This window comes from Mesitornis unicolor, unplaced genomic scaffold (genome assembly GCF_000695765.1).
Source record: "Mesitornis unicolor isolate BGI_N332 unplaced genomic scaffold, ASM69576v1 scaffold8235, whole genome shotgun sequence".
Classification (NCBI taxonomy): Eukaryota; Metazoa; Chordata; class Aves; order Mesitornithiformes; family Mesitornithidae; genus Mesitornis; species Mesitornis unicolor.
Genome location: NW_010187500.1, coordinates 22,501 through 46,567, shown reverse-complemented (window position 1 = coordinate 46,567; position 24,067 = coordinate 22,501). Strand labels below are relative to the sequence as shown.

Here is a 24,067-nt window from a genome sequence, read left to right as displayed (position 1 = left end):
GAAAGTCAATAGGACTTTATGCTTCTAAATCAGTTAATCTGGGCACAGTGTCATCCTGGAAGATACTGAGGGCTCTGAAGGACTGACACAATGAAAAAGGCTGTGGAGCAATCACCGAGTGTACAAAGCTTTCTTGTCAGGTTAAGTGTCTTGCAGCATCATTTTTAATATACATGTTAATATATTAATAGCCAGAAATGTATGGTTAAATGTACTGCAGGATCCCAGACCTTTAAAAAAACACTAAAGTAATGTAGAACCTGCCTTCATCAGGTACCATTTAATCTTTTTTGAGCCTGCAGGGGAGTGAACAACAGTGAATTTTTTTTCACCACAGCTTGTAGCAAAGTAAATCGTCCACTGACGTGCGGATTGATAGCAGTCACCGGGTAGATTACTTTTTATTCATAGTATTTGAAGGCTGAATATATAATAGTAAATTGAACAGTGCCAGAAAATTGCCAGAAATTGTACCTAGTCCCTGGAATATGATTTGTCTATATTGTGCAAGTTTTAGAATGATCCCTCATCCAATTTTGCCTCTAACTAAATAGCATTCTTCCAGATAATCTGCAGAAATAGTTTGGGAGTCAGTGCACGGTAAGGCCTGTCAGTGCTCAGCTTCCATGTGGCCAAACTGCTTTCAGAAGGTAGGAAAATTTTCACTATTGTCTTGCACTAGCAAATTATGCTTTGGCTCTGGGCCTCAGCTCCTTTTTTATGGCTTCGAGATGTGGTGAATAGAGTTGAGTTGGCAAGCACTGAACAGACTCAATAACTGTGGAAAGGATCTGTGAATAATCACTGACATTTCTGTTTTCTTTAAGTTACTAATATGTGGTCAATATGGAAAGAAAGGAATCTATAATCAGACAGATTAGGGTTCTGTTATCCTTAGTGGCTTGTGAGGTATTTGCATTATGAAGATAAATAGATGATGAAGTGAAGCATTGTTTGAATGGCAAATTCTGCAAATTTTCAAAAATTACAGGAATTTACTTACTAAAAGGTTAAGTTCCCTGAAAATAATCATAACCAATTGTAAGGAATTTTGTCTTAGTTCACAGTATTACACATCTCTTCAGTTATCACTGTAGAAGACAACTTTTTCTTCATTTTTGTTTTGTTTCATTTCTTGTTACCTTCTCTTTTTTTCTTTTGCACATGGAGACACTTGACCAAATGTGCCTTAATTAGAAGTTTAAAACATAGCTACATGAACACCATTGAGAAGCATGAGCTACTTGAATTTCTATTCCCTCTTCTCCTCAGACCATTGGTAGATTGGAGGGAAAAGACAGTTGCTGTTTCTTAGATTTGAAATTCTGATATTTAGTGACAATATTTTGATATTTTACCAATTTCAAATCTTTATTGTAGTAGTTTTAGTTTGGTTTAGTCATGACATTTTGGCTGAGAAGAACTGCATAAATTTGTATACCACTAAGTGTGTTAATAGCAGTAATGAGTTTCAGATATACAAAACTCCCCGAAAGACTGTTTAAGTTATTTACACATCCCCTAAAGCCAGTTATTGCTTGTTGGGATTCTTTTTTCATTATTGCTTTTTTTTTCTTGCAGTCATACTTGGCTACAAGGAAACAGGAATATATTTAAGGGAGCAAACATAATTTATCCTGCAGTAATTTCCTAAATCTAGGTGAAAACATTACTCTGACAGCAATAAAGCTTGTCTCAGAGGCTGCTGCAGCCCATCTCTCCACATGCATTGATCTCTCCAAGTTGCTTCTGTAGCCTGTGAGGAGAGGCCTGAACTGCCCTTTGGGAGCAACTGTTGCTTTTCTAACTTGAGAGTCTCAGTTACAGACTTAAACCTGGGTTGATCCTTAGATTTTGTTGTTGTGCTTTCCTTAGAAGCATTTGTTTGCCTTCTGTGTTTCTGCACTGCGCTGTGCTGTTTGTTTCATTGCAGCATTGCTTTTATGAATAAAAGGTAACTGTAGCATCACAGAAACAAACCTTTGCCTTTGAAAACTGTGATGTAAAACTTACTTTTTCCCACACTGAAACAGATGCGGTAATATCCCTCAGGATTAGGAAAAAGCAGTAGACTAAGTGATGTCGAATGGGATTACCCCACCAGGTGTCTGGAAGAGAGCAATACTTTCCAAGATCTGTAGGCTGCCAGACATCCAGTGTCCCCAGATTTAACTTTTACTGAGCCACTGGGAAGTGCACTGTCTGCATTTTGGTGGGTAAAATGGACTACTGCCCCTCTATTTGTACTTCTTCTTGCATGTAGAAAGACTGACCTCTCAGCATTTTTTATTCTTTTGCTACACTTTCAAAAGGATGAACATGAAAACTTATAAACTTAAAGACATACACAAAAAAAACCAACCCAAAGAATATATTTTTTGGGTTGTTTAAATTTGAAATAAGTCCAGACAGCACATGAAAGGGCCTCTATCCTATCTGTGTTCTCATGAAAGCAGGTGAGATCAGTGTGTCTGCCCACACTTCCTTCCATTTCTTGTAAAACCCAAAGTGCATAGCAGGGTATCCAGTTTACTTAATTGTCTCCTGGAAAGTCTCCAGCAGTGTGAATGTTTTATCATGTCCCTGGGAGACACTGTTTCTGCACTGTTTCTTCCTAGAGCATCCTCTTCCCTATGATTTTTTTTTTATTATAGTGAAGAAATATTTATTAACCAAAACAGCCAGTAGGCAAAATGTTGTTTGCTCTACTCTCATATAAAGGAAAGAGCATTGTTTGAGAGCACCCTGCTAGCTGAAGGGTGTCTTCCTCCAAAAGGGACCAACCTCAGTAATTGTCAGAAAACGTAAAGATTATTTGTATCTCTCATTGTGGAACTGCTTTAACGACTTTCTTTTGTCCAAAAACTCTACAGAACTGTTATGTAAAGAAACTGTAGTGACTGGAGCTTCCCTTGCAGCTGTGTATTTTTTCTCCTATAAGAAGCAAAAATAACATTAAGGACTGCATGACAAAAGGAAGAAAACATAAAAGAAAAAAAAAACCAGATGGTGCTGTGTTGCTAAGCAACTTTAAAGAAAGATGAAAGAAACCACAGAGCTCTATTTAGGTCTTGTAAAAACTCAAACAGTAAATACCCACTCCTTTGATCGTATTTGACCACGATGATGCTTTATCATCCTCTGTTGCTAAGAGGGAAAAGTTCTGGGGACAAATAAAAGAGGTAGTTATGATAGTCCTTGAAAGGACTAGAGATTTAGCATGGCATCCTGTCAGTAAAGTGTCGCTAAGAAAAATAGTTATATTTACACCATCCGTGATAAAAATCTAATGTTGTCTATTATATTATATCTGTTATTTCCCATCTTCCCCAGATCCACTTCTTCCTTTACATCCAAAGGCTTATAGTATAACCATGATCACTGCATTTGTGGAACATGGTGACATTCCTGGATGTCACATTGGTCTCTGTGCTTGACCTATAGATAGATGGCAGGTGGCAGTTTCAAATGCAAAAAGTGTTGGAGGTCACTGTCTCCATTACAGTGAACAAGCCACAAGTAATGTTTGCAGGCAATTTATCTTTTGTACAGGCAATCTCAGGCTGTCATTCTGTTTCGTGGTGGTCTATACACTGCAGCAGAAATGTCTCTGGTTATTCATTTGAACTAGTCAAGGATCATTTTAAATTAAAAAAAGAAAAAAAAAAAGAGGGAGTATCTGGAAAGGTAGAGCCTTAATATAGTGTGAAATGAATAGCTTAGGGAACAGCTTCTCCTTTTTTTTTGACATAATTAAAAAAAAAGCAAGTTCGGAATAAAAGATAGCATGTTTTGAAATTGTTATAGAATTGCACATTGTATTTCACCTGGAGTGAAGACAAATAACCTGTGGCTTTTTTAGATATGAGCTTGCATAATACTACATTAACAGAGTTATCTCAGGCAAAAAGACATATTTGTTTTCCAGTGACCGTATGAATAAGAGAACATGTCAAGCACTCTACCGAGATGCAGTATTTTATCCATGATAGGTGGTATAAAACTCTCTCATGCATCTGTACAGCTAGATGATTTGGTTGAGAAATTCAACCTGGAAAATAATGTAAAAATCATTAAATTCCTTAGTAATGGAAATCATTTATGTGAATTACATCCTTGGAATATAGTAACAGATTCCACAAATCCTTTCTGACACATAGTTTGCAAAAGTTTTTATAATTATTTGTCTCAGAAAAGAAGTGCCAACTCCATGCTTTCTTGATTTATAGGATGAACTTGCAAATAATACAGAGAATAAAATGTTACATATTCAACAGATTCACTTACAGGATTAGTTAATAGCCTTAGGTATACACTACTGAATTACCTGTTTGATTAGCAGTTGAGAACCTGAGGGTAAGCTGTATCTGAAATTACATTCAAAAATGCACGTATAGATTTTAATATCAAAATAACCACATTCTCATAGCTCATTTTCTCACTGTTGCAGCCTTTGTGTAGAAATTATTCTACTCGACTTACCAAGTGCATTTGTATTATACAATGCTACCAAAACAAAATGAGCATTTTTAAATGTTTTCTGTGTCCATCTAGGAGAAAATTTAAATGTAAATACTGCACAGATATTTTCATTGTAAGTTTTTTTTTCAGATTTGGAACCTCCTTTTGTTGGTAAGAGATAATTATGGAATAACATTTCAATAAACCAGTGGAAACTGGTTTAATCCTTGAAAGGCTGTTTGATTAATTGAACAGAAAGGGTCAAAAGAAGTCATTGTGAAATGCTAGATGAATGTTATGGAGATTTCAGTGACAATCGTTTCAACAAGCGATAAAGTATAGTCTTGCAAGACATCTTAAATGAGCGCACTATAAAAACTGAACAGAAAATGTGTGCTTGCCTAGTATTTTTAAAAGTAGGGAATAATGACTTTCTGTTTTGTGGGGTAAAATGTCCACTACTGCTGTGAGTGATGGGAGAAAAAAAAACGTGAAACTTCTGCTTGGTTTAGGGCTGAGTCATAAGAAAAAACTTTGCTGGCACATTGCCTTTATTATACTTAGGGTCTCATCTATTAGTGTTGGTTGCATTACACGCACTCACTTTTAATCAGTTGCAGACATGGTAAATCATTTCCTTACTTAAACATTAAGAAAGCAAGTGATAACTCTTTAAATAGAGGTTTTAATTTTTTTTTTTTGGTAGGATATGAGAATTCTGAAAGTTTAGGTTTTTGTTGCTTTTATCTGACAAAAAAATTGAAAGAGAAATGGACAAAATACTGAGATTCTTTGCAGAGAGAGTGCTGTCCCTGGGAGAAATACATCTGACTTTGTCATGTGGCTACAGATAGGAAACCTTTGGCAGATGGGCTGCAATATGGCCATAAATGCCAGAAATACATCCTGAAGCAGTAATTTTAAGAACAGAGGCTACAAAGGAGCCAGTCTCATGCAGGCAATGAGGTGAATTTTCATTAAAAGCCTGTCTAGTGGCCATGTGTCAAAAGCCATCTGACAAATGGGGCTCCTGTGAAAGCCAGCCTATGTTTCAGGGAAACCTAGTGAAAACTTGGACTGGAGAACAGTTTGACAAACTCGAATCGGTAAGTAGTGATCAGGAGGAAAAAAATATTTGGTAAAAAAATTTGTTTGAAACTTTAAGCAGCAACTCCTTTTTGTCATGTGTCTGTTGCTTTTTTGAACTGCTGCCATTGTTCTGCTGCTGGAATCTATGCTAGACCTGCATTAAGATTGTAATATTATTTTGGCCCATCAAACCCTACAAATGTGTTAGATCAGTTGAAGTGGGTTGTAGGGTTAAGGCAATCTCACCTGGATTGCAAAACAAAATCTGGATTCCTCAATCTCTGATGATATTATTGGTCAAAATTTTATTTTATAAATAAAAATGTACTTCAAGCTTATAATAGTTCTGCTAAACAAGCTTTATTTTTTTCCCTCACATGCAAGAAAAGAAAAGAGAAAGAAAAAGAAAAAGAGTTTTGGCCTTAAAGCTATTACGGTACCCTCTGAAAGTGTCTTACGTGTATACATAACTCTGTTAGACTTCCCAGTATACCAGGATCTTTTAAAATATCTAAGTTAAATTGCCTGGTGGTATGATTAAGTTTGTGGACCTATGATCAGTGGCATCTAAAAATGTCCAATAATTTAAGTAGGCCATGAATTAGATCCACAGAATATGAGAAAGATGAGTTAGATTTTGTCATGTCACACGTGAACTTGGAACAATATGATATTTTGTGTCTTTTCAGTGGATGGAGGCTGGTCTTGTTGGTCATCTTGGTCAAAGTGCTCAGCAACTTGTGGAGGAGGGCATTACATGAGAACTCGCTCCTGTACAAATCCAGCACCAGCATATGGAGGAGACATCTGCCTTGGACTGCACACTGAAGAAGCACTCTGCAACACACAGCCGTGTCCAGGTATGGTAAATCAGTGGTCCACAGAATAAGGCATTCACAGTTAGGCAACATAATGCACCTTGATCTATTATTTAGGAGCAAATAATTTCTCTCCCTTATTAAGTGCATGTTTCTACATGCTACAAGTCACAGTAAATCAAGTAATAGCAGCATATAGCCTACAGGACACCACCTCCGCCCTCCACCTTTAAAAATTAAAATTTAAGTTATCAGGTTCCGGGTCTGGATAAACTAAAATTGTATAATACTTGAAGTGGAGCATGCAAACAGTCTGCGACACTTTTAATAACAATATCATAAAGAAGTGCATTTGTTACAATATTAAACATTCACAGCAAGCAAATTGCTGAGGTTAATATTCAACAATATGTGTTATCACAAGACCTTTCAAGTAGATAATGTTTGCCCTGGTTTCATATAAAGCACAAAGCAAACCTTAATGCTCTTTGTAAAATACCTTCTTCAATACTGAATGTTAAGGAGCAGAGACTTCATCTTTTTAAATGACTGTGGAGTACTTAGTAAATGAAAAGTCTCAGCAATCCTGCTTGTTGTAGGATATTATGGATCATTACTTTAACTTTGACTCTGCCTTTTGCCCTATATTAACGGAGACTTTTTTCATTATATTTAAGTGAAAAGTAGAGAGTAAAAACCATACAAACCTAGCTAAAATCTTTAGTGAAAAGTCAGTGGGAAAATTTGTTTTCACTTATTGCTGAATAATGGATTACAGGCAACAGCAAAAGGAACTAAGCAGCCTTGAAGCCACATTGTATTACTTGCTTCACTGAGAGCTTCTAGACTGCATAGTAAAAGGTTTCTGCTCGTATGATGAGGCTGTGCATGTGAAGGCAGTAGCCCCGCAAGTTTGAATTTGTGGATCCTATTACCTGTGCTGAACTACAATTTAATTTAATTTCCTTTCCTAGGCACTGCATGTCTTGCAGCAGAATGAAAGTACCTACTTTGTCAAAATTAAAGCGGATGTAACACTCTGTACTGTTTTTAAAAAAAAGTTAGAAATCAGTTTATTTGATTTTTGAAGACAAATAGTGTATATTTGTATGTAGAGGTTACATGGCCACTTTGGGATCCTTAAGGTATCTTTAAAAGGTCAGAACTGGTGTGTTCATTGTGCTAGCATTGCAGCTGTTTCTCTCGTTACACATTTATTTTCTACTGCCATTTTTCTGGAAAGGACAGTTTGCTAACAGTTGTAGATAATCTCTTCATCTTATTTTGACCTGCTTATTTCCCAAATTTTGGAGAAGATGTGAGGCTGGAGGAGGAGGTTGGTTTCATTTCGATTCAAGAAAGTGAAAACTTTTATAAAGCAATAAAGTTTCAGAGGGTGAAGTGTATTTCTCACATTCTGTGATGTTTTATTAATATTTCAATCTCACTGAAATTTTGCCATAGGTTTTTGAAACAGCACATCGTCAACTAGATGCGAGAATGGCCCTTGCCTCATGTTTACGATGTAGATTTCACAACTTTTTATTTACTGCTCTTATTTCACATTTGGTATGGGATAAAAATAACGACAGTGCTACACTTGTCAAGTTTGGATAGACTCCTGCATCCTGTCAGAGCCATTTTCTTGTGGTGAGGGTCATGTGGCCAGTGGTTCCTCCTTGTACAGATTTGGAAGTACCATTGATGACAGGTACAGCTTGAGTGACATGTTTAATATAGGAAGGGAATACTAGTGACACTTAGAATTTAAGAACAAACATCCAGCATAGAAATGCATATGTAAAAATTGAAATTATTTATAACATTTCTTAAGTTGTGAAAAGAGTAAAGATTTATAGGCATTTGAAAGAGTACTCTCCCCCCCTCCCCCCGCAAATAAAACTAGCAGAAAACTAGAATTTCTGAAATCCTGATGGTAAGAATTTATTGAGGATATGGAGTGCTAATGGCAAATCCAACTGAAAGTATTCAAGTATGCACTTAAACATCAGTTTTTCTCATCTTTCATTTTTAAAGCTATATCACTGTGTCTATGTTTTTTCTTTTAACTTATCCAAATGCAATCACCTTAATATGAATGGAAGCACTGCACTATTGATCAGTAGTGGTTTATGGGCTGTTTATTATTAAGTGTAATCGGTTGCAACAGTGTCTGTAATGTACTGAATAAAGCAGTATTTTGTACCTAAAGTATTTACTGCTGCTGTAAAAGGGGAAAATATATTCTGCCCTTGAATTGCTAACTCACACATGCAAATAATGGATAAAGCAGTTGAGCATTTATAAATAATGGTGTAGTTCTGCATGATAGGAATTTATAATCTTACAGAATGGTGGCCTGATCTTTCTGAGGTGCCTTCTTCACCAAGGGATGTTTCAGGAGCTGCTTGGTCTTAACCTGACTTCAAAGGCCAACCAAGTCTCTGTAGGAAGAAGACATGACATCTGAGTAAGCCTTGCTGTGCTAGAGGTGAAGAGCAGTTCCGTATTAAACACCTTTTCAGTCCAATCTCTCTTTTTCATCCTTGTAAATTTTGCAAAGAACTGAGGAGCAAGTTGAGAGGAGCCTGCCTGAGGTACAAGAGAGCCTCAGATACTTTGAAGATAAAGAAATCAAAGGGATGAGGCAGGATAACTGAGGCTGTAGAAGTGTATGCAAAAGCTATGGTTTCAGCATCTCTGTGATGGCAGAGATAGTGGCTCCACAAAGGGCAAGTCTGCCAATTTGAAATATTACATCTGTCAGTCTTGGTTGCGTCACTTCTGTGTGACTCTCTGAGCTTCCAACAGCGACAGTCCTCCAAAGACATGTTTGGTAACAGGATCCACCATTGCAGAGATGTCCCTTTCTCTCACATTTGCACTGTGATTCTGTGTGCTGGACAGAGCTGATCAGCAGCTCTGACTACCTGTGCCATAGTGCCTGGGCTGCACCGAGGGACTCGAGATGCCCTGTGTTGCCTACATGGAAAGGTCTTAAACAGTGCAAGACTTCCTGGCTTCCCACCTGATTCACAAAAAGTGTGCAAAACTTTCATGAATTTTCCAACTTATTCACAAATCTTAATGATGTTTTTCAGTCTAACTTGAAACAAAAATAGGTTAGTATATACTGTTTTATTTGAAGCAAAATGAAATTTGTAAATTTGTTTCATAGTGACATAAAATTTAATTGAATTAAAAGTTTGAACTAGAAAAAGACTGGGTTTGGCATACTAGGACAATTTAATGCATGTAAAATCCATGAAACATATCTCAGTGAGGAAGCCAACAAAAAAAGAAAAATGTTTAACTGAGCTCTGTCATTTACTATATATGCCAAACTCAGAAGAATGCTATGAAGGCAAGATTTGTGCTTGAATTTTAAGAAAGCTGAGCTCAGTAAACTCACAGCACCTCATGGGAATGAGATGAAATCACTTCATTTAAGGGAAATATTCTGAGATCACACAGGCATGAAATAAAATATGTCTTAATCAAAACTACATAGGGCGAGGAAGAAATACAGAAAAAAAATAGAAGCTGATAATGAACCAAATGGGGAAGGGAATGTGAGAATACTTGAGGAGATCTCTTCTATCTGCAGCAAAGAAATAAAAAAGCTAAAAAAAAAAAAAGAAAAATGTATCTGCAAGATACGACTATTTTTGTGGTTAAATAAACATCCTGTTTCACACCTGGAATACATAGTCTTATAGCTGTCATTGCTACTTGTCAGGTACATAAGAAAAAGACAGTGTCACTGTCCACCCTAGCAACGTAGACTGGAATTAACTACATGGCAATCACTCTTTCAATCACCACTGCAGAATCCCTCCAGTTCCTCACTTCCACACACAAAGGCTGTGGCAGAAGCTGATGCCATAATACATCTGTGACAAATTTACCATAACACTCTACATTTCAGAGACTTTAGCCAAAACTGAACTGCCTTTGTTTTAGCATAATGAAAGAGCTGTCCTCTGCTAGCTGGTGGTAGCTGGGGATGAGGCCTTCTGTCATAATTCAGAAACACTATTGAGGCTATTTCTTTCTCACTCAGTGTACTTGAAATACTTAATTGCAGCATCTGCATGTGTGTCCTTCTCTGCCTGTTGCAGACAGCTGGTCTGAGTGGTCTGAGTGGTCCGAGTGTGACTCGTCCGGCCTCCAGTTCCGTGTTCGTCAGTGCATCATTTTGTTTCCCGTGGGCAGCCAGTGCACGGGCAACACAACGGAGAGCCGAGCCTGTGCTTTGGACTCCAATGTTATACCAGGTGAGATCAGCCTGCTCCGTGAAGGGCTGGTGAAATCTCTCAGCATTTCAGGAGTGAGGCGCAGTGCTGTCCCAGACTGCACTGTGCAGAGCTGAGGGCTGGTACAGGACTTGCCTTTTGTCAGCCAAAGCGTGTTGGTCTGCTATGGAGAGACGACGTTGGTGGACCTGGAGTCTTCATGAAAATCTGCCTCATGGCACTGAGTGCTATGGAGCTGTCCCTCCTGTCACTGCCTGAGACTTTGGTTAGTTTCTGTCACAGCATGCTGCAGGTCTCTTCTATCCTACTTAGTAGCAGGGTACAGGGATGGGTACACGTAACTAGAGGAAATCATTTGCTTTTTACTTGAATGTGAGTGTTTTTTGAGACTTGGGGGTTCTTAGAGAAACATTCCTCTAGGTTTTGTGGTCTGCATGTACAGAAGTGGGTGCTGTGGTAGTTTTAATCTGGAAATCATTTCACAGAGTCTCTTAAGAGAATAACTGCTTAGAAAGGTAAATACTATTAACTGTGCCTTGGGTCTTTATCTCCTCCATGACTACCAAGTACCTGGTGGATAGTAATGCTATGTATTATTCTATAGCATCTGTCAAAACTTATGGTTGTACTCTTTTCTTTTTCATTTTTTCTTTTTTTTTAATCACAGCAGTCATTTAAATCCACGCAACAGTATGGGTGGCCACATTGCACTGCTGTTAGCAGTCATCCTTCCACCTGTGTACATTAAAAAAAGCTAGCAGTCTATTCACAAGCAGAGAAATTTACATTTGAATATATAATTTGAAATGAAATTACATTTATTCAGTGCAGCAACCTTTTTTTTCCTGTAACTATGTGGTATAGTATAGTATAGTACAATATAACAAAGAAATAAACATTTAAGCACTGTTTTTGTGGATGGTGCATAATGCTTTAAAATGCTCTCAAATACTATTTTTTCCTCCAAAACCTATGTGAAAAATATCAGTGTGAAAGCAAAAACTCCCACATTCTATTTTCCCCTTTTTTTCACACTACAGAAGCAGCTCCATTGATATTCATTTTCTGTGAATTCCCTGCTTAATCCAATATAAGCTCTACATCTTGTTTTATAAAGCAGATGGTTTCAGACTCTGAAACGAGCCACCACTTTGGTTTGTCAGCCATTCCTCCTCAAATTATCCATCTCACAGCAGACAAGGACATGCTTGTTATGCTCACCTTAGGCAAACTAGCTTACGTTCTTGCGTTTGCTCAGCTTGCATTCACTTCTCCAGGTCCTCCAACTCAGAGTTCCCTTCCTCCCAACCTTTCTTCCTTTTCTAATTCTTCTCCCTCATTTCCTCCATAGAGTGCTGGTGTGTCCATGCTCATGTTGTCTCCTCCCGCTTACCTTAGCTGTGCTCCTCTGCAGAAATTAGTATATAGAGTGATTCTGGCAGAGTGCAAAAATGACTCCTCATCACTGCTGCTGCTGTGTTTCCAGAGTTAGTCCTTACCAACATTACCTTGCAGAGCTTTCTGGTTGTCTGGTACACTTTCTTTTGCTTTTTGTTTGGGTTGTGAATTAATGATCTCAACCGGACAAAGTATGCTCTCAGTCTTTAACTCTCTGCAAGAGTGCTGTTATGACATGTCTGATACTTTCTCATTTTTCAAATAGTATTGATTTGGGTGAAAAATTGTGATCCCTTTAGCAGAAGCTGCACGTGGATCATCTTTTGGCGGTGGAAAGCCTACTCTCTTAATTCTTCATACGGAAGCTACTGCATCCTTGTGAACATCACTGCTGCCCTTCTCTGGTCTGTTTTTAGTTCTACTAAAGATACCCTTAAGTGGGAAAACCAGAGCTGCAGACAGGGTTCATGGTGTGTACAACACATGGATTTGTAAAGAACCATAATGCTGACATCCTGTCCTATTCACTATTGTTTTTGTGGTAGTACTTAGCATTTGTTTTACTTTTTTGATTGCTTCTGAACTCTAAGCTGATGTTTTCATGGAACAATTTGTCATAAATCCCCAGTCTCACTCATGGTGATGGTCAGCTCACAGGCCATCATTTTATATGTGAAACTAGGATTGGTTTCCACTGTATGTTTCACTTCACACTGATCTACATTCCGTTTCATTTGATATTTTATTGCCTAGTTTTGTAACATCCTTCTGCAGCTCTTTACAGCATGCCCTTGTCCATACTACCTTAACTTGGTGTCATCAACAAACTTCAAAAACACAGTTTTCCTCCTGCTTTTCTATCTCTTCACTGCAAAACCTAGGTCCTCCATTGTGAGAACTGGGCCCGCAGTCCTACCCTGTTTTCTGTCTTTTTCCTCATCTCCTGTATCTACTTTGTTGCTTAGAAAACCTTTGGCAAGGAACTTAAAAACTTTTTTGAAATCCAGGTAAACTGTGTCAGTTACCCCCACCTGCCCAGTATCGATATGTCATTGACTCTTTCAGATTGTTTCAAGAGATTTGTAAGGCAGGGCTTTCCTCCACAGAAGCCATGGTCCTGAAATAAGAAGTGGGAAAAGTTGATTACCAACAGACATTTATTCAGTATTTATTCAGAATGCTTCTAAAGTCACACTGGTAAGGATACAGGCTGAAATGACATTTTACAGTTGAGACCTGTGAAATTGGCAGTCGTCTTTTTGAAGATTTGTAAATTTTCTCTTTTCACATTAGTGCTAGATGTGACTTCTAGAAGCAATAAGCCTATTTGAACACAAGATAATTAAACTCTCATAAATTTTCCTATCCAGAAAAGCAATGCTTTCTCAGCGTGCTTAGAGTCCAGAAAGAACGTTTTCATGCCCATTTTGTGTTTTTAATTGCAGAGATATTTTGAGACAAGAATTGAAAATATGTTTCTGCTTTTGTTTGGGAAACTAAGGAACCTAAAGATGTCCTTGGACCTTTTGGTTACTTACACCACATAGTCAAAGTCTTTTTTACTTTGAATTTGGAGTGAATGCAGTAGAATAATTTTTTAATCCTTACTGTGTTAATGAGGCTAGTAGTTTTATGTAATATTTTTTCTCTTTGGCGTAAACAGTTTATTTGTTTTTCTAGAAATATCAGTGGCACGATCCAGCAGCATAGAAGAAAAACGATGTGGCGGTAAGCTTTTCAGCTCTAAATGTGTATTAAATGCTGAAATATTGATTCCCCATGTTTTCCTTTTGTTTCACCTTTTGCACTTAGTTTTATTCTACCTTCTAAATGCCACATTCTCATTATTTGCACTAGTGCAGAAAAAGAGATGTAGTTACTACAGGATTTCTCATTAAATACCAATCTGCCTCTTTGAAACAGGAACATGTATTGCTGGATATTTGTATTTTCTTCTTTTTCAGTACAGCAGTAACCCTTGTCTCAAAAAGAAATTCCTATTTTAAGCTAGTTATCAGTAAGCTAAAATTTGTAAAGTTGCTCTACCTTTTTCAGGATAGTAATTTCATAAACCTCTTTGGGACTCCAAATGAATAGTAGAAAGCCAGCCTGCTAACCCATTTAATAGATCAGACTGTATCTGGGACTAATTTCCAGCTTTGCTGTGAAAGACAAAACCAAAAAGTAAAAAAAAAAAAAGTCCCGTTCCAGAGAATCTTGATGCTAGCAAAACCAATCTTGAAAGAGAAAGCTGTTGAAAAAAGCAAACAAGAAGAAGAAGAAAGATAAAAAGGAAAAATGACCATTTTTTGTGCTGAGCCATCACGCTTAGACTGTGTCGTCATGGTAATAGCTCAGGCCAGTTCTAGTATTCTTCCATGTACAGATAAGCTGCATTTTTAACCTAATAAGGGATAATGAAAACACAGTGGTTATGCAAGGGTACCAGTGTGCATGGTAACTTGTTATGGGAACCAGGATACTGTGATTCAACTTTTTTCTAATTAACAGTGGTACTCTGGAAACATTTTGCCAACTTCTGCAACAGTGGGAAACTCTCATAAAAGCATAGTAGGCTATTTCGGTGATAATTTATATGTTGGGGCAGTAAACCTAGTCACCTAAATATTAGCTTGTATTTCTAAATACCCAGTAGGCATGTAAATGTCCTACTTTAGGGACATGCAAAAAAATGGGACCCATGTGCTGGCCCATTTTTCCATATCAACTAGAAATGTTCTAACAGGCGTTTTTCAGACTAGGGCCAGTCTTTCAGTTTAAAATCTTTCATTTGTGCATTTAGGCAACCACAAACAAATCTTCAGTAACATTAAGATGAAATTTCCAATGTGAGCTTCTCACTGATACTTCTTTCCTCATCAAAAAGCACAGTTCCAGTTTGAAATAACAATGAAAAGCAGTGGAGCTTGTTTATTTCCAGCTAATCCTACTGGTGCCACATCTGACTTGCTACATCTGTTCAGTAGCATCAGGAGGTGACTGCTCTAGATTCCCTTCTGCAGTTTCACGCAGCAGTGAGCTTCCTCTCTGTTTTAATCCTTGTGTAGGTGGTTTCCTATCGTCTGATGCCAGACTATTTTTGAAGGACAGAGCAGACAGGAGAGAGCTAGGTTCTGACTTGTTGACTTTACACTCTGACTGCTATGGTTAAAAGCACACTGAGCTTTAAGGAGTGTCTGTCTCTCTCCTCTCTTCCTGTTTTCCCCTAAAATACTGTCATTTCTTCTTCAATCCCCCCTTACATACAGAAAAAATTTCTGAAGGCTGGAGAAGGGAACAAATTTGACACATATCAAAGATACAGAAACAGTGAGACTCAGCAAGAATCAAACCAGGGGATGGAAAAAGCATACACCACTGCTTCTGGGGCATGCACCAAATAAAGGGGATATGGAAAACATGTTAGGAAAAGCAGAATTGTGATTCAAAGATACCAGGATTTTATTAGTTCTGTCACAAGTAATTGTGTGTAGGAGAAGAACTAGAAGAACAGCAGAGGAGGTGATACTGTAGTTCACTAAAAAAAGCTATGTATGTACATAGTATACATAATTTATATATAACAAGGCTTTGTTATACAATTTGAAGAAAAATTTTGCTGACTATTCAAACATACAAAATGCAATTCATTTATCTATTATTTGGGTTCTGAACTTGTCTAAGCATCTTTCAAAAATCTCAGTCTTATTACTTAGAGAGATGTATGGGTATTTAAGATTCTTATAATGATCCCTTCAGGGAAGTACAATGCATTTACTACTGTAGAGATAAGTCATTGCAGTTGAGATGTTTCTGGGAAACACATGAAATTTCCCTTATCCTTACTTGAATCAAGCACTTTTCTGCATTTTTCCTCAAGCTTAAGCTTTTATTGCTACTTTCTTAAAAATAAGATTGTTTTCTGCTCTCCACTCTACAGAGTTCAACATGTTCCACATGATCGCTGTGGGATTAAGTAGCTCAATACTTGGTTGCCTTCTTACTCTGCTTGTTTACACTTATTGCCAACGATATCAACAACAGTCCCATGATGCAACTGTCATCCACCCAGTGTCACCCGCTCCTCTAAATACCAGCATTACCAACCATATCAACAAACTGGACAAATATGATTCTGTAGAAGCCATCAAGGTGAGAAGTGGGTTGGGAGCTCTATAAAGGACAGCGTGTATGGTCCTAGATGACACTTGTACTGTATCAAAAGAATTCTACTTGCTAATTTTCTGAAGTGACATTTGGACTCAAATTAGGCTGATTGTTAATGACAAAAAATAGATTTCACTTGAAGTATTCTAATTACAGATCCTTTCCTTTGTCAATCCCTATTACACAAGAAGTTACATTTTGTGTGTATGCATAATTTATACAGCAGCAGCCTCTCCTGGAAAAAAAAAACAACAAACAGACCACTCAAGTTTTGTTTTATGGGTTGGTTCGTTTTTTTTCCTAATTGTGTTCCCTAGTGGCTTGTTCAAGAGGTAAATAGGGCCATTAACAATCATCATGACATATACTGAAGATAATCCTTTGACCCCAGTGATACAGTGTCAAGGGTGCTGTTCATCTTCCCACACCATATCTTTATACAGGAGATGTATCTGGGGAATGTATTCCAGATCAGACTCTCAGATAGTGTTCCTATACAAAATATTCTGTAAATGATCAGTACAGCTTTACATTAGCTAAGAGTGTGGCATGCTATCCATATCATGTGATCATTGTTTCCAAACCGCCATTTTCTTCTTATAACATTTTACAATAGCTCTGCTTTTCAAATCCACTGAATTAAAGAAGGATAAGCATTCTGAAAATCCCTCGTTCAGTATCTTCCTATTACACAGTGTATTTATGCAGCTGCAAAGTTTTTTGTAAATGAGGATTTTTCTTAAATCCTACCTGGATAATCCAGTTTTTAATTTCTGCATTTTTCATTTTAATTAAAGTGATTTAAAAGAATTTCATTTAAAAAAAAACCAAGAAAAGTATAGATTTTGTAGTCAGTGGTGGAGTATGTACCTAATTTAAAGCTTTTTCAAATTCCACTAGTCATCTCCCTGGATAGGTACAGAAACAAAAAAAACCTACGCTTTGAAAATTCATACTCTAAGTACCCATATCACTTTTTAAGAAACAACCCAGGATTTCCACTTTTAAGACTTTCTGATATTTCTCCTACATACTGCATTTGAGAGTCAAGGAATTAAGGCACTAAAGAGAAAATAATTCTTATTCAGTAAAGAGATAATGAGTGAATCATTCTTGTAGGAAGAACTGAATATGTATGATTTAAAATTATTGTTAATCATAAAATTAGTTTGATAATATTTGTGGAAAAGTGCCTGGCTTTACTTTATTGAGTAGCATTCTTTTTATAGGAATGTTATTATCTAAGCAGATACAGGTTTTGTAAATGTGCAGGTATTTCTCAATGCACTTTGGACTGACTTACTATACACAGATATTTCCCACAAAAATTGCATTGGTGCAAGAGCACTTAGTGGCTGCCTTTCTTTTGTTCTCATTTTCTTATCTCTTTCTTTTCTTTTTTTTTTTTCCCCAGGCATTTAACAAAAACAACCTGATTCTGGAGGAAAGAAACAAATACTTCAATCCACATCTTACTGCAAAAACTTATTCTAATACCTATTTTACAGATTTCAACAATTATGATGAGTACTAATGAGCTAGTGTATTTTCTGGCCTCCTGTAACTCCCCAGTCCCCAAGGCCTGTGCTACTTGACTGCTCATGTGATTGAGGCTTCAGAGATGAAGTTCAGAGACATTTCAAGCACGATCCAAGCCATCAATGTCCCATTGCTGCCAAAAGCCCAGAACACCTGTTTGTGACATGATGTTTTCTTTGCAGAGTGCAAGGTTGGCCTTCAGTGTCAGGTGCAGTTATAGCCCCTTGGTGTTGCTGGACCACTCATGAGGATTGCATCACTTCACTCAGTTTCATAAACTTCCAGTCAGATTTCTCTAACAAGTGACTAAGTAATTCCTAAGCTTTTTTTAAAAAAAGTAATGTTACCCCTTAAAGCTGCGCCAGGAGTACAAATCTAATTTTCTTTCCAAGCATTGTCTTTTATTTTCATAACATTTGAAAAGGGAGCTCTCCTGAAGCTCACACCACCAAAAAGAGCTCACAGGGTGCTGGGAACAACAGGAAGAAAGGTGGTCGTTTAGCAATGCTCTGCGGCAGCTCTGGGCTGTCGGGCTGATCTTCCCAGGCTGTAAATCACTCCAGCTGCAGTTCAGCTGTTCAGAGTGCAGAGACTAAGGCCTCACCAAGGGGTACAATCTTGTAATTAACCCAGGAAGCTACAGGTTTGGTAATTTCCAGTCGTGAGCCGAGCCCAGTCACTTAAAGCCTTTACCTAGTTCAGTTTAATTTTTGGGAAAGTGTGGAAGGGCATGGGAGGGCTGGGGAAGGAGGACAGATAGGAGAGGCACACTGGAAGGTTTTTTATGTTATTGGTAAACCAGTCTTGCAAAGCATGGGTTTGCACAAGCCGTGGTGTCCCACAGGCTTCCTCTCCCTGGTGTGTGTGTATGGGAACCTGCTCCTGTCTCTGCTGTAGCACTCGTCGTCAGGCTGGTCATGGAAAGGTACAACTGCACCGTATTTTGTGTGCCATCTCAGGCTCTTGGGGGTACATAGGCATAATCATAGATCTGCTTTTCTCTTTCTGGCTTTTACTTTATATGCACGTGTCTGGCAAGCAAAGCTGGCTCAGAAAATCAGATGTATTTGCAAAGCACTGTCTCATCTTGCTGCCATGTCCAACCCATGCTAGTCAGCACCTAGATGAACATTCTTATGGTGTTTTAAGTGATTATCTTGTTAGACTTCATTGATGTAAATATTTAAAATACTGTTTGAGTTTTAAGTTATCAGGTTTAATTCCTTTTGTAGTGGCAGGTGAGGAAACACAAAGGATTTTTATACCGATTTTCTTTGTTCTGTCTTTCTTCAACCACATTCATGACATTGTTATTTTTGTATCTGAAATTCCAGATGTATAAGTAAAAAAGGTAGGGATTTGGGTCAGATTTTACAGAGTACTTAGTAATAAGGCAGCATTTGCTATTCTCAGAAGCTTGTGACAAGAGAGTAAAAGCGAATATTAAAGATTCAAAAATTCAGTGTTCATTTTTTTGAGCCCGCTAGATGCAAAGGTCATTGCATCAGAATACCAGGAAGGTATGCAAGGAGCAACATCGTAGAAACGTTTCCATTCTGTGTTTAGAGCCCTTGATCGTTAGGTTACACTATGATAGGCAAATAGAGAAAAACATGTACAGATTATGATGATTCGAAACTATGTACAAAAAAAGCAAAAAGTACCCAGAAACACTGATCATGTGAGTCTGCATTTGAGCACCACTTTGGTGGTCCAGCCACTTACAGAGTAAAGGTAAACACTGTATCTAACGGTGTCAATGAGCAATGTTCTTTAATGGGGATAGATCTGAATGTAGCACTCTGCTTCCTATCTCTGTTCTGCAATAAAATGACAAAAATGCAAAGTAAGTGGTCTTTGAAAAGCTGTACAGTAAAATGAATGTACATTTACCATCTATGAAAATAAGATCAGCCGCCTTTTTTTTCCAGCTGAATACTTTTCCCTGTTACTAACTCAGTCAAAAGAAATCACCCTACTCTCACACTAGTCCATCTCCAGAAAGTATAATAATAATGGTTCTCTCTAATTTGTGATTTTTTTTTACTGTGCATTAGGATTTGTTTTTTTCAGGAAGAAATTAACTAATTGTCCTTGGGTAAGAGGAAATTTTCTCTGCAAGAAAATTCAGTGAAACATAGAGGAGGAAAAAGCTCTCCAGGTTATAACCAGTCCAGTATTTGAATCACTCTGTTCATGCCAAAAGATAAAATTTTACATTTAAATAAGATAAAATCTATATTGCTGCTACTGCCAAGAAAAAGCAGCACATGCATATACACATGTATGCACAACACTGTTTCTCTCTGCCCATTTACTAAGAGCACATTAGTCTGGCTTATGGATTTTATATTTAGACTAATAGTTATGATACCAATATCTTAAAAATACTTGAAGTATGTATTTTTATTTTAACCTTTTAATTAAAATTTTCTGAAATTAGCTTTCTTTTTTACCTCTTCAGTAGTTTGAGGCATGCCTGTCTTTACAGCAATTGATCTTCCATTCTTTTCATGGGTAGATACATATGTTAGATGTCTGTTATATATGCAGTAATAATACCCTAAGTCTGCATGATCATAGGTAAAAGTGCATTTAGCAGATGCTCAATCTGCTCACACTTCCATCTTCTAAAATAGTATTTCAGGTGTTCCAGATCTTTGAGCAATTCCCATGTGATGTCATTTAAACACCATACCAACTTGTCCCAAATATATTTATTTTAAACATTTTTCTTAATCATTTAGCTTCTTAAATTACATTGTTCTAAATTGCAGTCAGAGGTATATTCAAACCTCTATCAAAAGCAGTAGGGTAAACATGCACATTTCACAGCTCTTAATGAGAAAAAGTTGATGGCAAGATCTCCTTGTCAAGCTAGATTCTGAGACAACAGGTTTTAAAGCCATTAGATATTTGTGTCTTAAATAATTTAAGAGGACTCCCGCATGCACCACCTATATCAGTATTTTCACCTTCTGACTTCTACACAGCTGCCCAGGCAGTTTGATACAGCCTTTTCTAATACACGGAGCAAAGCAAAGTACAGTTGCTATTAATTTGCAATATACTTATGTATTTTTTCTAAAGTAAGTTATACACATTTTGGTGAAAAGCAGATTTTTCCATGAAAGCTCTTATTTTACTTTTGCCAAAAATGTAATGACGTGGGCATTTGCCTGCAAATCTCGTTTAAGTCAACAGAACTCTCAAATTTGCACAAGGGTAAAATTTGGTTCTTACAGCATTGTTCTACTCGTGGAAAGAGAAAATCAACTCCCTTGCTCATTAAATGCCATGCTTTAATACCACTTATCCTTTTGCTTGGATAAAGTGATCTTTTCTGGATAAAGAACTGTATTACCTATGATGCCAATAGTTAACATTACTAAACCACTTTTGTACTGACTGCATAAATTTTAAAATGTTTCTCTATTTTGAATGCAAACATATTGGCAGAGAGATCAAAATTCTCTGAGTAAAGCTGTTTCTGCGTAGCCCTGCTACATGTAGAGAGGAGAAGGCAGGATTGCCAGTCAGATCCTGTACAGGATATACTTTCACTGGATAACTCAAAGTAGAATTGTGCTGGAGTACACATTCTGGGCTTATTTTTGTGTCTGATACATAGCGTACTTTCCTCAGTTGCTTGGAAAATGGACTCCTGTGCTTGCAGATTTACCTTGTACTTTCATTTTAGTCTGATGATCTTTATGGTCATTTAAAGTTACTGTACTTGGAAGCTTTTCCAGCCATTTGCAGTCAGCTGTTGTTGCAGCAGTGTGGTTTGGCTAAAACTAATCAAGAGATTTTTTACTAGGATTAGGATTTTTGTAAGAGAGTGGGAGAAAGAATAGGGTTTAAATGGTGTTGATCTCCAGGCTATTAAGCAGTACTGATTAAAGTCTCAGATGGGTGTAGGACACTGTGCGTTTAGTTAGCTCTCCCAGAGCCCCACGATAACCTCTGGGAAAATACCACATCAGTGTACAAATCAAGAGCTACCAAAGCACTTGTGTTGAGTGAAGAAAGTTCTCAGAGCATCAGACCATATGGCTGTTCAAACCAGAAATGAAAGTAAGAGGTCCCAGATGCAACAAAAATGTTAACGGGAATAAATGCTTCAATATTTTTTCCTCATAATTATAGAATGAATATATCCACTTCTTTAAATGTGGGACCAGTTTTATTAAAATCAGCGCAACATAAGCACATTCCTAGAGTTAATTGTATGCATAATGGCTTTGCTGTATGAGATCAATTCTGTAAACAATTTGGTCCAAGCTTGTCTCACTCTCCTTGAGGCATCTGACCAATTTCTTATTGAAGCTGCCACCAACATCCTCTGTCTTGTCTGAGGCAACATCCTTAGATGGGCAAAGTTACATCCTGGTGAGAGCTTGTGTCTTCCCTAACAAAATAGTGAGCCTAGAGAGCTGCACTTCTAATTTTCATCGTCATGTGGATGCCTAAATTTAGACTGGCAAAAGTAAGCTCTTCAGTATGATTTTACTCATGACACAAGTAACCACACTGAGTTCAGTGGTCTGGATGTAACAAGTTGCTTATTTTAATGTGTTTACAGGATTGAGCCCAAAATATTATGCTTCTGCACAAATCCATGCACAGTACAAGATGACTTCAATAGTAAGAAAACATTCATTTAAAATTGTTCTCAAGCAAATCTGCATCTTGATATCAGGGAATAGATAGATGTTCGTTGTGTGGGGTATTTGAATTCATTCCTTTCTTTGCTAAATAAATGAATGATAAAACAAGATACTGCTTGACTTCATTTAAAAGCCATTCTTCCAAATAAAGAAGGGTTCTGGGATCTGTGAATGTTTTCCCTTTCTTTCTCGCTTTGCTTCTCCACAGAAATGAATCTGTATGGAGCTGAAATGGCCTTTAGCTGGGCTGTTCAGCGTGACTGAATGAATGCTTTGCATCATGTTGCCATGCGACAACATTTTCTAACTGGGATGGTAAAAAGAGGGAAACGTGCTAACCTGTGAGGTTTGGCAGAGATTTCAACCCCAGCCGTAGCAAGGGTAGGCAGAAGTGGAAACAGAAATGCAGAAGAATGTGACCGAAGGCTTGGCAAACTCATCAGTAAATTTTCACAGAAACTTAGAGGCTTCTTTGGGAACTGCCAAAGGTGAGGCTGTTGGAAATGTAACCTCGCAAATAGTCAAGACAAGTAGCTGTTCAAGCAAAAGGCAGACTGGTTGCAACAGGTACTTGGGCAAAGTTGTGGCTCTTACTCAGAATGGGGGGAGAAATGAACTGGCGACACTCTCAACACCAGGTCAACCAGAAGGGAGCAGTGCTTTTTCGAGCAGTGCCGCAGTACAGGCAGCATTTTCGCAATATCAGTGTTGGCAGGAAGGATAGGGCAACAGGAACAGATCTATAGAGCAAAAGAGCTGGTGCTGAACTCATGGATTTTGGACTAGCTCCAGGCTAGTCTCACAGGCTGAACACCCACTACGAGTCAGAGTGTACCCCTTTAATTTCCTTCAGTCATTAACAAAAAAGCCACATCTGATGGCATGCTCCCAGAGTGCTCTGTAGTGCAAAAGAAAGCACAATGAGGGGCGTACCAGGAACAGATAGACCTTTTGTTTCCAGTTGACTCTTTGGTTACAGATTAGACACCTTTTTTTTTTTTTCACATACACCTCCCCATGCTTCTTCTGCTTGCAGAAAACTGATTACAGCTCTACCTAGCTAAGATTTATCAATTTGAAGGAGTGATTTTGCACCAGTTCAGAAGTCTGTTGAAAATTTGTATTGTAAAACTGACATCAAGGACTGTGCAAAAACTGTTATACTGATACTGAGTCTATCTTATTTTAATTGTTCTTAAACTGAATGTACTATAGCAATTCCTTAACTGAAATGAACATCTGAGCACAGATGATAGTTTCATAACATCATTTCAGAAAAAAATTACATCAGTGAAATGTTCAGCATTCTCATAATCCAATCCTAGAGGCTGAATATGCAGAAAGAAGCTGTTGTTTGTGTCTTTTTTTTCCTCCAAAGTATTTATCCACAAACCTCATCTAACAATAACTTCAGATTTTAAAATATAATGGAAGGTAATTAACAGTAACACAATATATGTTCCAGGACTCAGCAACCGTATTTGCTAATCACTAAGCTCCTGGCTTTGAAATAATTCTCCCTTTTGTTAGCTGCAGTAGTAGGCATTGACTAAAAGTGAAATAAATACCAAATTTCAAATAAATGGTACATTTAAGATCTCAACTTTTAAATAAAGCTTTGAAGCCAGTACATCTGCAGAAGAAATTGTTTTTATATCTGTGTGCTGAA

The 24,067-nt window shown here is 37.5% G+C and overlaps 1 protein-coding gene across 1 annotated transcript in view; it reads left to right on the top strand.

Moving 5' to 3' along the window:
* The window catches only part of SEMA5A (sema domain, seven thrombospondin repeats (type 1 and type 1-like), transmembrane domain (TM) and short cytoplasmic domain, (semaphorin) 5A), a 149,461-nt gene extending 131,324 nt beyond the window's left edge, over positions 1–18,137 (top strand). The window contains exons 16-21 of the mRNA XM_010185467.1: positions 6,240–6,410; positions 10,490–10,645; positions 11,348–11,363; positions 13,725–13,750; positions 15,963–16,174; positions 17,604–18,137. Of these exons, the coding sequence (XP_010183769.1) occupies positions 6,240–6,410; positions 10,490–10,645; positions 11,348–11,363; positions 13,725–13,750; positions 15,963–16,174; positions 17,604–17,723 (701 nt within the window). The 3' untranslated portion in view covers positions 17,724–18,137. The remainder of the gene's footprint in view (positions 1–6,239; positions 6,411–10,489; positions 10,646–11,347; positions 11,364–13,724; positions 13,751–15,962; positions 16,175–17,603) is intronic.
* The last annotated feature ends 5,930 nt before the right edge of the window (positions 18,138–24,067 follow it).